General features: G+C 32.3%; 1 protein-coding gene across 2 annotated transcripts in view; it reads right to left on the bottom strand.

Moving 5' to 3' along the window:
• Nucleotides 1–878: 878 nt before the first annotated feature.
• Nucleotides 879–15,888, bottom strand: part of LOC124353057 (myb-like protein X) — a 35,237-nt gene continuing 20,227 nt past the window's right edge. The window contains exons 3-6 of one of the 2 annotated variants that reach the window (XM_046802867.1): nt 10,670–10,727; nt 10,087–10,169; nt 7,177–7,225; nt 879–1,048 (exon numbers count right to left, since the gene is read on the bottom strand). In XM_046802867.1, coding sequence (XP_046658823.1) covers nt 894–1,048; nt 7,177–7,225; nt 10,087–10,169; nt 10,670–10,727 — 345 coding nt within the window. In that variant the 3' untranslated portion in view covers nt 879–893. Of the gene's footprint in view, nt 1,049–7,176; nt 7,226–10,086; nt 10,170–10,271; nt 10,346–10,669; nt 10,728–15,888 lie in introns of those variants that run through there. The other variant, XM_046802868.1, reaches the window with a different exon arrangement.

The raw sequence follows: 15,888 nt of genomic DNA on the forward strand, positions 1-15,888 counted from the left end.
AGGTGGACATGTCAACTACCCACCCAGATCTCCGGTTTTAACATGCATAGACTTCAGTTCAGGGAAAAAACGGATTTCAACATCTGTAAATAAGGTTAGTTGAATAACATAATTACTGGACTGAAAAAGAACTAGATATTCTCAATCATCCAAGATAAAGCCTAACTTTAAAAAAAGAAAGATATTTTATTTTATTAAAGAGCTATTGATATGTGTACTGGAAGGAAGTCTTACACTCCTATTTAACTTTTTTAAGTTTTACGAATTTGAAATATCCTAAATTTAAACGTTAAAAAAATTGGAAATGTGCTGGAAAGTGACTACTGAAACACATTTTTAGAAAGAGTACTTCTTTCGTAATCAAAGATAAGAATTTAGATTTGCTAACATTTTTTACGAAATAACAGTAACAAAACTGTAACCCTAGAACTTACGACATTTTGGACCACCCTGTACAAGTGAATAGACAAAATTATTTCAAAATGGTTGGGGCAGAGACCTATAAATAAGGTACGCCTCGACCTGCTTTTTCATTTGAATTTTTTTTATAACCCCTATTTCCCCTACATCAAAAGGGCTATTTTGGGCTAAAGTTAGTCTCCCGAATTCATTGGGGTGAAAATATGAAGGTTTTCATTAAAACAAAGCAGATAGGTTTCTCGTTTCAGCCGCTATACATCGCAGATAGGGTCTGCATCACCTGTATATGAGACTGTGTCATATATGAGCATACTCATCTAATAAATAACTGTAAAAGCTGGTTGATAATAATCTGTCTTCCAAGGTTCTAAAATTGAATCCAGAACATTTATACTGTTCAAATTTCTACTTAACTGGTAATCCTATCAACATAACATTTACACTGAAATATTACACACACAATACCATTTAATTTACTTTAACGCCGTAATTCCAAATCTCTTACAAATGCTGAGTTTCTTTCTTACCTTGCGTTTTTTGGTAACATTCTCCTGCCCACTCCCTCTGGCGTTCCTTACATTCTTAGACAAACTGTGCTGGCTGAACATGTTTGACAACTTGTTCCTACCTGTAACAACGTGTTAGAACATTTTTATTTTGTACATTTAAAATACAACTTTGTTCATTTAATTCCAGTTACTTCATTAAAATTGAAAAGTAAAGTTGGTCTAAATACAATGCATACACATTAGTACCAAAGAAATTTAAGGAAATCCCAAAATTTGATATTTATTACAAGTTTTGTTTCTGAAATCAAAGATTTGACAAGGTAAAATGAAACATTTGTAATTGTTCCAAGTTACCAGTGATTAATACAAAGAAATACATCAAATCCACAGTAGAGTTTACTTCTAGCTCGTTTACACCTGGGAAAACCGCAATTACAAAAGTTTGGGAAAAGAAACAACTTGGTTACAAAGTACTTTGCAGAGTTAACGGGAGGCCAAGAAGGAACTATGACTGCAGGGCAACAACAGGGGGTGCTCACACAACTAAATGCAACGGCACGAGAATTGCACAGCCTCAATCCTTAGTTCTCTTCTTGTGTAACAAAGTACTTTGCAGAGTTAACGGGAGGCCAAGAAGGAACTATGTCTGCAGGGCAACAGCAGGAAAACTTAATGTCAGTTATAATACAGATTATATGAGCCTGAGATATCAGATGCCAAACTAAAGTTTAGTGAAGGTCAATTTGACTATATCCTTAGTTACAATTTCACAATTATGCTATACGAGGTATGGCTATTAAATAACGGGACTGATATTGTAAAAAAATGTATTGTCATTTTAAACATAATTACTTATTATCACCTTCAATATACACCCCTTCTCTATCCCTGCAACGCTCCATGCGAATTTTCCATTGTTGGAAACAATGCTGAAAGTCATCTTCTGTCAACTCTTTAACCCATTGCGGATCGTATTGATTTGGCGCGCGGGCACCAGCGGGCACGAATTAATTTACGGTCAGCGGCCGAACGAACGAACAGCAATTGTGCGCCACATCGTATCGCGCGCTATTGTATACTCACTTCATGTCTACGTTGAACTGGATTCCGGTTTATAAAATTATCTCCATCTATATTCTTAAAAACAAAATAAATAAATGCAATATATTGTTTATGAACTATTGTAATATATTTTTACAATAATTAAGAACAACTTACACTTTGCAGCTTGCCGTTGCGACCGTTGCTGGCTAAGTATATTCCAAACACTAATTGTTTATTCCAAATGTATCTAATAACTATTCACTAAAATAAGAATGGCAATACGTCTTATTTATTTACAAATATTTACACTTGAAGTTTTTTACTTTAGTATTTTACTTTCGTGTGGAAGATTTTGAAGCACTCTTTGTCAACATGTAATGGCACTTCACAACGGTCACATTGATATCTGGTCTCAGATCTGATTCCGCGTTCATAGCAAACTTTACACCTTTTTGTTGGGAATTGCTTTTTTGGTTTTGCTGGCAATTGGATAGGAAAGTGAGCCCAATTTTTTGCCTGTAAACGCAGTGGGTTGTATCCTATCGGCATACGTCCAGGGGATGTTCTTCCTGGGAGATTAGAGGTTTCAAGCAACTGTTCCGCTAAGTTTATTCTGTAGTCTGTGTAATGTCTCTTTTCTTTAGGTTTTGGTGGTTTCAATTTATTGTATATAACGAATGAATTGTATATGGCAAGATCAAACAAATAAAAAAATATTTTCTTGTATGCCTTGATTGATCTTCTCATGATAGGAAAACTAGAAAGTCGTTGATCCATTCGGTCAACTCCAAACATACCGTTATTATAGTCGGTAATAACCTGTGGTTTCTTTACTTCTTCTTCAACACCCCTTTTTCTCTTTCTCTTTTTTGTTTCTTCAAACTTCAAATCAAAGTGGAGTGTTGAAAGAACAATAACATCTTTATTGTCTTTCCACATAACGGCTAAGATTCCATTTGCAGATCTGAATATGGCTTCGTTTTTATCCAGATTAGCCTCTTTGAAGTCTGTAGGTATATCGAACCTAGTTTTCAGCGCAGTGCCGATAGCATGAGTGTCATTCTTGAGTAGTTCAACAAACAACATAGGTGAAACATACCAGTTATCTAAATAAACTGTGTATCCCAAGCCCATGAATGGTTGCATTAGGTCTAAGACGACTGATTCACTAGCCAAAAATTCCTCACATACTTTATCCTCCCCAATATAAATTTTAAATACGGAACAATATCCAGAACTAACTTCACAAACTTTGTACACTTTTATGCCAAATCTTGCTCGTTTTTTTGGATTGAATTGAATGTACGATAACCTTAACCTCATTTTCATCAAACTTTCATCGAGGGATAATTTTTGTTCTGGTTGATAAGTTTTTAAGAATTTTGTCTCAAAATACCTTATTACAGGCCTAATCTTTTTCAGTTTGTCATTGGAATCTTCCACCGATTCATCATAAAAATGGAGGAATCTAGATATTGCCATAAATCTTGCAACAGGCATAGTCTCAGAAAAAATAGGTGTCTCTAATATTTTTCTTTTAGACCAGTACATCCTAATATTTGGTTTTTTTACTTGCGACATCATTATGTATAAAGCCAAATAGCTTTTGAGCTCATCTCTCGTAATAGGTGTCCAATTTTCATCACATTTTAGGTTTTTTACTTTAGGATCATTTATAAGCTTTTCGGCATAATCGTTGGTTTCCTGTACAATCATGTCCAAAAACTCATCACCCCATACAACACTAAATATATCCCGCTCAGTAAAGTTATCCCCTAAATGTTCAGCAATATTTTTTTCTAAACCCGGAACTCCTGTAAATGGAATATTTTTTACTTCATTAGGTGTAGTTTTCCAAGAAAAATTTGATTTTCTTTTCATAGGCCTACGTTTACCTGTCACACTTTTATTATTTTTCAAGCTCCTAGATTTCGCTAGTTTTCCATTATCTAGGGTAACCTGTGATGTAGATGGAAAATTCAGCTGTGATGGTAGTCGTTCAAATGGAACATGGGCCTGCTGGCGTATCCGTGATGTAGGAATGACAACACGTGAGCAAGGTTCCGGGGTGGCAGGAATGATGTCTGATTCATAGTCTAAATGAAGCGGTTCGGGCGAAGCGAATACAACATCCGGGCCATTGTCTAGACTAAACCCGCCAATATCTTCGTCGTTTAGTTCTGTGTCACTAACCTCAAAGTCACTTGCTTCATTCGCACACCGGCGTGGACATAAACGCACTACATCTTCATTGTCACTGTCTAGGCCACTACTCTCACTAACACTCTCTAATAAATATCGATCGAGTTCAGACGATCGTAAGTTTTCCATTTCGATCAGCACATATTATGACACGGAAATTACACCATAAAATGCGATAATAGTTACTATTATAATAACAGCTGAGGAGAACAACAATCAGAAGCGCTACAAGCAGGGAGTAAACTCATATGAATGATTTTTCAACTTCGATATACAACTGCGATCTGTAGAATATTTATAAAACTTTTGAAAACTCTAAACGTAGACCGTTGTTAAACACTCTTCGTTGACAAGTGAAGACCATCGCCCAATCTATTAGACATCAAAAGAACTATTGAGAGGGAAACTTATAAGCAGACCGCTTTTGCGACCTGAGCTCGTCATCGTGCCGTTAGGCCCAGCCGCTGCGTGACGAGCCCAGCTCATCAGTGATCCGCAATGGGTTAAGGAGTCTTGCCGCTTTTTCTTGAACAGCTTCTACGGATTCAAATCTCGTACCTTTCAATGCAGATTTCACCTTAGGGAAAAGATAAAAGTCGCATGGTGCTAGGTCTGGCGAGTAAGGTGGATGTTCTAACACTGGGATGCTGTACTTGGTTAGGAACCGCTTGACAGATAACGCGGAATGAGCTGGCGCATTGTCTTGGTGCAAAATCCATGATTTGTCCTTCCACATTTCGGGTCGTTTTTTTCTTACTCTTTTACGTAGTTTATTAAGTACCTCAAGATAGTAATGTTGATTATTGTTTGACCTTCAGGAACCCAGTGAAGGTACACAATCCCACGAATGTCGAAAAAAACAATCATCATTGCTTTAAATTTTGACTTGCTCATTCTTGCTTTTTTGGCTCTCGGTGAAGTTGAGGTCTTCCAATGCATGGATTGGCACTTCGTTTCCGGATCATAAGTAAAAAACCACGATTCATCACATGTTATTATTCTTTCCAATAAATTTTAGGTCATTTTCAATGGCATTCAAAGTGTCAGTACAAACATTTTTACGAGCTGCTTGTTGATCAATCGTAAGAATTTTTGGTACCATTTTTGCACACACTTTTCGCATGTTCAAATTGTCATGTAAAATTTGCCGTACACATTCTTTATCAATGCCTACAGATTCAGCAACTGCACGAATGCTTAATCGTCGGTTAGACCGAATCAAATTAGCAACTTTTTCGACATTGTCTTCCATTTTTGATGTTGAAGGACGACCTGGCCGCGAATCATCTTCCATGTCTTGTCGACCACCTTGAAAACGCTTAAACCATTCAAAAACACGAGTCCGCGATAAACATTCACTGACATACACTTCTTTTAGTAAATTATAGGTTTCGGTAGCGGTTTTTTCCAAGTTCAACGTGAAATTTAATAACAATTCGTTGCTCTATTATTGCGCTAACCATTTTTCCGGCAAAACAAAATAACAACACTTACATAAACGAAGGTTATGACACAACGATGTTGTTTACAGAAACGATACCAACTGCATTCTGAAGAGGAAGTCTCAAACTACACAGCTGTTGGTCATTGTTGGTTGGCGCATGCGCACTCGTTCCACTGCAGCGTCAGTCCCGTTATTTAATAGCCATACCTTGTATGTCCAAACAGAGAAATAAACAAGATAAATTTTTAATTTAACTTCCACTATTTTATCCCTACTTAGTCAGTTTGTGGTTTAACTTCGTAACTCGGGGTATCTATACATTTTGATCCAAGGGTAATTTAGATGGGAGGCTTATTATTTTGTGTTATAATAGTAGGATTTTTCTGCTGAAGATACCAGATCCCTAACAATAACAGATGAAGATATCCTGTGATCATTAAGGTGAAAATACTAGCACATATTCTTCATCATTACAAAAAGATTTAGTAATTGTTACATTTGAAGTATTTTTCAAAGTTATGCTTACGTTCAGATATCACTTATCTGTTGCATCTTAACCCTTATAACGTCACAGACGCCGTATGGCGCATAGACAAACTATCTCCAAACGGCAAAGACGCGGTATGGCGCATCGACACAAAACTGCGTCTATAGCAAATTTAAGTTCCTTTTAAATCCGATCAATGTCACTAACGGTATGCGTCAACCATGTGTGTGGGTTATTGACCTATGTCAAGCATCAAAATATAGCTGTCGCGTTACATTGTTTGAAACAATAGACGCGGTGTCTAGACACTCTCCCCGCCACACGGCACAGACGCCGTACAGCGTGCGCGCTTTTGTTTGCAGTTTGGCTTCAGGTAGTGCGTGTCTAACCATCGCTGAGTCGGTTTCCTTCGTCGTGTTTTCTGTTTATATAAAAGAACACCAAGGTTAATTGTATATTTACAATCATGCATTTCTTTTTTATATTTATCACAAGTGTAATTTATATAATTGTCTGGTAATGTTTATAGTTTAGCTAATAAAATTTTGTGTGCCTTTTATTTTGACTTTATTTATATCTACAATTTAATGTCCCATAAATATATGTACGTACAAGATAATTTTAAAATTTTTACTTTTTTATACTTACCATAATTATAGAAAGTAAAAATAAAAATGAACTTTACACATTAAAATTTTTTTTTTTAATATTGTGCCGTTTGCTGGAAGTCGTGAAAAGATATACTGACGTTATAAGGGTTAATGTAAGAGGTTGCTATTTGATTGAATTTTGTGAACTCTCATTTTATCAGCTGACATAGTGTCTTAAAATAATATTTCAATATAATTCAAAATAAAATAAATTTAATTTGGATATAGATTTTCCATGCTTGTAAATCAAATATAAGTTTTTCAATCATAAAATAATTGATTTTTTTATTTATCTTCAAACAAAATTGTAGTATATATTCATTAACACATTTTGTTTCAAAACACCATATGCTCCCCGTCAATTAACTTAAAGAATAAATACCAAAAAAGAATTTGAGTGTTTACATTATAATACAGTACCTGACTTCACATCTTGCCTTATTCTGTCCAATTCTTGAAGATAGTAATTCTGAAAACAAACAAAAACAATTCGTTAGAATTGAGTTTTCAAGTTTAATTTTTAAAGTAATGGTAGTTAGATTTAGAAGAAAAAAAACTGTTTTCCTTTAATGACTTGAAAAGTCATAATTTTACACAAAAAAAGTATTTGTGTTACTTCATGATTTCATTAAACAGCAGTTACATACACACACACACACACACACATATGTGTATGTATATATATATATATATATATATATAATATATATATATATATATATTAATCTTCAATAAGAAATCTTCAAATGTATTAACAGTTTCTATATTTCGGCTTAAGCCGTCTTCATGAAATTACAAAAATATAAATAGGGCTATAAGAACATTATAAAAATAAAACATCAACACAGAAAATGAAAATTAAGAATATATATATTCTTTTATCACCGCTTCTTTTTAACTGTGCATTAGAGTACGTCATGAGGGAATGGGAAAGAAATAACCAAAAAAACATAAAGATTGGATATCAAAGGGACAACATTAATCTGAACTGTCTGGCGTTTGCTGATGACTTAGCTCTTTTGGCCAATGACATTCAGGAAACAAAACAGCAAATTAAATCTTTACAAGATATAGCTCAGAAAATTGGTTTAAAGATATCGTTTGAAAAAACAGAAGTTTTATTAACACAGCCTCCACTTGCAAATAAAATAAGGTTGGACAACCACAATATAAAAATTGTGCAGAAATTTAAATACTTAGGAGAAGTAATCACTTATAACCTGAATGAAAAACCATCTTGGCAAAATAAAATAGACAAACTAACTAAGATTAAACATGCTACTAAGAATACGTATAATAAAAAATGTCTTTCAATAAATACAAAATTAAGACACTACAAAACAGTTGCTCTGCCACAAATTACATACGCAAGTGAAACAATATTTAAAACAACAAATACTATTGCAATAGATAAGGTTCTTAAGATGGAGAGAAGAATAGTCAGAACTTGCTTAAACAAAAACTATCAAGTAGACGGAGTTTGGAGACTAGCTTCCAATGAAACAGTCTACAAAAATATAGAACCCATTACAAGTATAATTAAAAAGAAACGAATATCATTCCTGGGGCATTTGTTAAGAACACCTGAAAATAGAATTAGCAGGAAAATAGTAGAAAAACTGTGGTATAGTAAAAGTGACATTAAATGGATCACAGAATTAAAGGAAGATATGAGAGAGTTACAAATTACAGTAGAGGATTTAAAACACAAGACAAACACATTGAAGATATTGAATGACAAACACTCTACACTACAGCTGAAAAGAAACAAACAACGAATAGGAAGAGTGGTTCCGGAGGAGGAAAGGAAATTACACTCGGAAAGGATGAAGAAATATTGGGTGGATAAAAGAAGAAAGACTAGAAAATATAAAGTGACTAAAGTGGTCCAATGTAGGCCATAAAATTATAAATAAATAAAATATATATATATATATTCTTAATTTTCATTTTAAGATATATATGGGCTTCATGTACTTCTGTACCTGATAGTACTTATGATTTCAAACAAAACATGTTCTGTGAACATAGTTGAGAAATGTGTTGTTTGGCCACTACCCACAATAATGTATTTTTTTATAAAAAATTATTAGCTCTAGAACTAGTTAAGGTACAAATACAAAACTTTACACATAGGTAATAACTAATACGAGGAAAAAAAAACAAAAATAGATTTTCTTTTACATTAACCCTTTCAGTGCAAGGGATCTCGCTACAAGACAATGTAAAAAAACACGCTTGAGTGCCGAGAGTCTTGCTCCGAGATGATCTGCCTGATCTTAAACCAAAAGCCAATACATGAATTACAATAACATTTTCAACTATTATTTCTACTTTGTACTGCTGTTGTAAACAATGAACTAAAATACAATACTTTCCCAGTTGGATCACAATCACGGTATCGTGACGAATAGTAGAGCGTTTTTGTATATTTTGTAATTGAGCATTTTTATTAATTTAAAATACTTCTAAGTTATTTTAGATAATACAATTTTTTTAAAGTGACGTGTTACATAAGAAAACTTTTACAAGATGTTTGTGCGGTTATACATCCGAGTGTCCATGAAGACGGTGTTGTAGAGTTTGAAAATTGCCTTAGTAAGAATATGTTTATGTTTTGAGTTTCGTTTTAGTAATGTTACACATGATTTTGCATTGTTTTTAAACGGTTTTTATCATTAAAGTATTGAAATTTTGAAAAGAAATAAAAAGGAGCTATTTATGATAAAAAATAAATTTTAGATAAATGTTTTTAAACCTTGTGTTTTCATCCAAAACCCTCTGGCACTTTTCTCATAGTCACACACAAAAAATAACTAAGCACTATTCAACATGGATTTGTTTTTATCTCTGGCACTAAAAGGGTTAACTAAATGGCAGCTGATGAAATTTTTTTCAGTAAAAAATAAAAATCAGTATAATTATAATAAATTTTTCATTTTCATGAAAAATTCATTTTCATTTTTCATTTTTATAATAAAGTTGCAAGATACAGAATATTTTTAATTTTTAATACAAATCCAGTGGTATTTCTCGCAATCAAATGCAACAAACAGTATTGTCAGTTGAGAGGCATCAGCTGTTTTGTTCCATTTAAAGTGTTGAAAAAAATGTTTTACTTACTCGAGAATCTTTCCCCAAAACCTCATAGATGGGTAAAAACTTAATCCATGTAAACGCATTTACCACATACATTATTTGTTACATTGTCCAACTGTATATCAATTATTTCATATAGCTTAGATATATGGATGTGTACTGAATCTGTGAATGCCAGCAAAATGAGATACAATTAAACTAATTTACTTAATGCTTGATATGCACACTTACCACAGACGGAGACTCCTCCTGTGACACCACTTCTGAGTCACTGCTCTGACTGCTGGCAGTTACTCCATCCACAGTAAACGTCCCTGTAACAAGTCATGGGCATTAATCTTTTATTCTTAATTCTCTATCCTAGCTTCACATATCCTCTGAGTAACTCCATCCACAATAAACGTCCCTTTAACATGAAATAATTTTATTGTTCATTCTCTATGCCTAGCTTCACATATCCTCTGAGTAACTCCATCCACAGTAAACGTCCCTTTAACATGAAATAATTTTATTGTTCATTCTCTATGCCTAGCTTCACATATCCTCTGAGTAACCGTCCACAGTAAACGTCCCTTTAACCCGAAATACTTTTTTATTCCTAATTTTCTATGCCTAGCTTCACATATAATAAAGTGATAGAGAAGGTATGGTTGTCACCTAATTTTGATTATTACCTAAATTTAAAAAAATAATAGAATCAGTCCAGTTCTCTTAAGTGATGTTATTACCAACGAAAAGCATGTTTTGATTTTTTTTATTATTTTGTTGGATTATACACAATATTATCTTTGCAAGCCTAAATTTATAAACTTACCACAGTTAGACTTGACAAGAGAAGGCTTCTGCTTGGTTTCCTTCTTCCTTTGGGTCATCTGTATAACAATAGCATTGGATTAATGTACTCTACTTAAATTAGAGTAGAGTAGAAGTGCAAGCTGTACAAAAAAAGTGTTACTTTATTAAACTCCAGGCTATCACTTACCAAGGAACTTAGCTTTTCAGCTGACACCCATAGTTTGTCATGACTAACATCAAAATTTTATGTTTCAAAAAATGTATAATAAATTTGTTAGCACCATTAAAGTCTTGAGATATTTTGGCCTAGGATGGAGACTCTTAGTTTAACTCCAATCAATCAATGTTAAACAGAAACACATCAAGGCTGAAATATTTCTAGATTTACAAAGTTTTGATACTGTGTAAACCAGAAAATTTAAGATTTTCCTTTACTTTCAGAGGGCAATTTATTTTCTGAAACAATTACTTATCAGTAAAAAATATATACTGAAGACTTATGTGATGTAAGATCATCATGCATACCTCAGGACAGTAAATGTAACAGGAGTAAGATGGTAACAAGACATTTTTCAGACATTTGCAATTGTTTAGTGATACAAACATCAGTAACACTACATTTCAAAAAGTGCAATCTGATCTCTTCCTCAGGTGGATAACTAACCTAACACATACCTAGAATTTTTAAATACTAAATTATGGTTCAAAATAAAAATTGAAAATTTAGTATTAATGATTAGTATTTTTTTTTAAATCAAGTAAATTAGCTAGGAAACCAGATTAAACTAAAAAAAAAGACAGGAGCCGTTTACTTATTTCCAGATTTTTATTTCTAGAAAATCAGCTCCAATTCAAGATTCTTATATGATTCTTATGTGTTTTACAACAATAGACGTCTTATACAGCAAATAAGATAAAACAAAATTCATCATACATTTTCATACGACTTTTGAATCCTTAAATGTTGCTACTGAAAACTTGCTTTTGGTTGGGTGCATCTGTCTACCAACACTTTTCATATCTAATAAAATAACATTGTAAACAAATAGCAATGCATCACATAATTTAATTTAGTTGTAAGTTTACAAGTACAAGTGAATAATGTAATATGATATTTAATCTGTTTTTAGAATCAGAAACTTCCACAACAAAGTAGATACATAAATATAAAGAGGGGAGGAAATTTACTCTCACTACTTTTGTGCCTGTTTTCTTATATTAAAGGTACTTAGATGAAAGCATTGAAACCATTTAATCTATTACTTCATTTGATAGAACATAATTAAATAATGCTTACAAATTTATTAATCTGTATGAAATTTAAGAGCAATTAATTGTAAAACATTTTTGTACACTGCAATATTATTAAACACATCTAAACATGAAATCGTTTGTTTAAAACCCTCACAGGATACATGCTCCTTTCCTTTTTTCAAAAAATAGGAAAGCAGCGATCAATGCCCTTAAAAATCTTACTCTGCATCATTCTCTGCAACAGTCAGTAAATCTTAGTAACCATCCAACTGTGCAAACTATGCCCCGCTTACTTTGCTTTTTGTGACAAATTATAATGAACATAGCAAAAGAAAATTCTAACACTGAGGTGGGTGCATTTTGTGTTTCGGTTTTTTAAAAAGGAAAAAATTATAAATTATTTAAACTTTCATATTATTGTTTATGATAGGGACTGCAATGCAATGCAATACATTGTACCTGATTAATTACCAGTTTGATTCAACAACAAAATTTGTGAAAATAGTTGGTTTATATTTACGGGATTTCCGGATAATTTTCCACAAACTTTATAAAGTATGGTGCGTAAAGTGGTGGTGGAAAAGCTTGGTTACCAACGATGTTGTAATAAGTGGGTTCCGAAAACTCTTTTATTTCAAAAGATATTTTCTGAACAATCCTGCTAGATCAAACTATCAAAATGCTGGTGCAAGTGAAGGCTGTCTTTCCTAGCATAGCTCAATATATGCCATGAACTAAATTTAAAATCATTTAAAATAATTATAGCCAAATTTTTATTTGGATGTAGCAAATAAATGCTCACTATTTGTCTCGTTGTCTCATAAAAACAAATGATTCTACACTGAAAAAGCTGATAAAATTTTGCATTTAACTAATTATCATTTGTACATAGTCTTAAAGCACTATAAGATATCATACAAAATATGCGTAAAATATATAAGAATCAAGAGAAAAAGTATTCAAATACAAAAAAACAGACTAACACATCCATAATAAACGATTATAATAATTATATAGAGATCGAAAGCTTAAAGAAAGATTGTTTACTAGTTGGAACATTTTCATTTGTTCATAATGATTTGGTCCGACCAATATTGTTTTTCTATCTTTTCTTTCATTCTGAACAGTATTTAAGTGTGTGGCTAAAGGCCGGGACACACATACCCGCACCGCGCCCGACATGTGTTGGCCGTCATACAGTGAAAGAATTGCAGCGCAGTATTCAACCTGCAAGTTCGGACATAGAACACGTATCAAAGAAGTAAAGAAGTTTCCTGTTATTTATCTATTATTTATCCTATTATTTAAAGTTATGACCAATCAAGTGAAAAATATCGGAATGCAGAGTATAATTAGAATGTGTAGAAGATTATGGAAAATAAGGAGTTAAAAAGCATAAATTTGAATAGAGTTTTGAAATATAATTTTATGTTAGTTACTGTTGCATTCTTCTTTTTTAAACTATTTAAGTAGTCTAAACGTTCTATTTCATTGAATTATTTAGTATAGCCTACTAACTTTACACTCTGCGTACAAAATCATATTTATTGATAAAAGTATTAATATTTTTTACATTTAGAGTAAACTAGTCATATTTTTTTATTGTACTAAAATTACAACAAATTTAAAAACTATGTAGTACTATTGGTGTAGTGATTTTAAACAACTAAATTCAAATTATGTAAATCTATCAAAAGTTTTTATTAATTAAAAAATAAGCATATACTTATTTGTGCAAAATTTGAATTATCTTGGATGTATTGAAGTTACTTGATAAATTTATTCCGGTATTTTGTATGGATCACATTTAGAATGTTTCTACGACATTTTTATTTTTTATTGTTTTCACTGCAATAAAGTTAAAATAAAAATATTTTATTTGCAATAAGATTTTAATGCAAGAAAAAACTGTAGCATTGAAATGTTTCATTCACCACAGCGATTAATAAAAATTACAACAATAAAATTAACATTCATCTCACCCATACTTAATCTTCTGAATATTTGTTAAGTATCAAAAGAAATATGCTCTTGTCTAAACAGTAAGATTGTTGTGCTCGGACAGCGTACGGACATGTATGGCCTCACGGTAACCAAGCCGAGCCCACACAGACACTCGGCCGAGTCACGTGTCGGGCACGGTGCGGATATGTGTCCCGACCTTAACTCAGTGCTAGCTCACACATATTGAACAATTCGTACTCCTAGTACAGCTAGTACTCCTTAGAACTTTTTAGTTCCAAGGTTAAGCCATAAACTGTTAGAAGCATATTCCATATTTATTCACAGATACGATAGCTTGCATATATTGAAATCCCCAAAAAACTTGAATATCTATTAACTGATCCTCGATAATTCAACCATAACAATGTTAGTTCCATATTCCATGAGTTTCACGAATATTGGCATGCCAATATCACAACATTGGTGATAGTTGGTTTAAATTTGCATGCATGTGATTTTTGCAACATGGTTCCCTTCAATTTTTACAGTTCACATGAATAGGCTAATATCCGTTGGAACTTATTTATATAATTCTAGAAGTGACATGCCACCACATATGCAGCACATTAGGCCGTTGTCAAGTACCAGTGTTGTACGTATATGTGGCGTATTAACATACTTTCATATTACATAACTTTTTAAGAAGTAAATATTAATCAACAATGATACAATGTATATGGCAAAGAGGAAAAGCAAGCTTTTCAAATTTCAAGGTTAATAACACTCACAAGTCCAGATCCTGTAATTTAACGAAACACCAAAACTCACAAAGAATGCAGTCACATAGGTAATACTGCAGAATCGATGTTTTTAATTTTAGCGTATTATGCAATCACCAATTTTACATTGTAATCGCATATTACATAATTTAATGTCTATTGTGTTGTTTATACCCAGTTCTCAACTAGAACATGCGAACTTCCATTACATAAAATGTTTTACAAAGCAACAGCTGGCAACTTGTATGGTTTGTTTATTTTCATCCGTCAAGACTCGCAAATTTTAATAAAAATAAGTAGGCCTATATAAAATGTTTAAATAATTCCTTAACGAAAAAGTTTGGTTGTTGTTGATATTCTGTGGTTGAACTTAGGGTGTAAATGATTGTAAATAATCTGTAAAGAATAAATTTCTTGTAATATTTATTTGCTAAGTGCGTAACATTACAAAAATCATCGAAACGTAACAGATTATTATTTTTCAAGAGCCTTTGCCATTTAAACATTTTTACTGCTGCGAGTGTTAATAGGTGTTTAACTTATGCGGTAAACGCTTTGTGTATCGTAATTTTTATAGTTTTTTTGTAACACGAGAGTAATTTTTCTATTTAATGACATCATGTTCTATATTTTTTAGGATTATAATTTATTTTTCCTCTTGGTTCCAACAACTTTGGTTAAGCACTTTTTATACAAAATCAGATAACTGTTTGTTTTGGTAGAAAGCATTACACACAAGCTGTGTGTGGGCCATTAAATTTAATTTTCACAAAGTAGTTCTATTTGTGTCTTAATTTTATGCATTAGTTAGATTTTCTAATTCCATTTACATTTATATTATGTCCTAATTTTAAAAAATATGTCCATACATAAAAACACACATAAAAAACTTTCACATAACAAACAAAATTTCTGTGAAGTTTTGTAATCTTTAGTTTAATATCAGGAATACAATTTTTTAGTACATGGGGTGCTAGTAAATGTAATCACTATGGCAATATGCAGCCAACAGTGAAGATAAGCAATTTTTTATCATTTTTAAAAGGAGGTAAAAATACCACAAATGGTTTTAGAAATTAGTATTTTTCAAGCCATAATTCAAGAGTAAGTAGGCTACGAGATTTAAGGAATTTGGAAAAAATGTTATGCAATACATTTTTAAAATTTTTTGTTCATGACTCAAGATCCAAAGTATTCTTAAAAATACATTGTAATGAGCAATTTCTTAACAAAAATATGTGAAATTGTTGAACAAAAAATT

Source organism: Homalodisca vitripennis, chromosome 1 (assembly GCF_021130785.1).
Source record: "Homalodisca vitripennis isolate AUS2020 chromosome 1, UT_GWSS_2.1, whole genome shotgun sequence".
Taxonomy (NCBI): domain Eukaryota; kingdom Metazoa; phylum Arthropoda; class Insecta; order Hemiptera; family Cicadellidae; genus Homalodisca; species Homalodisca vitripennis.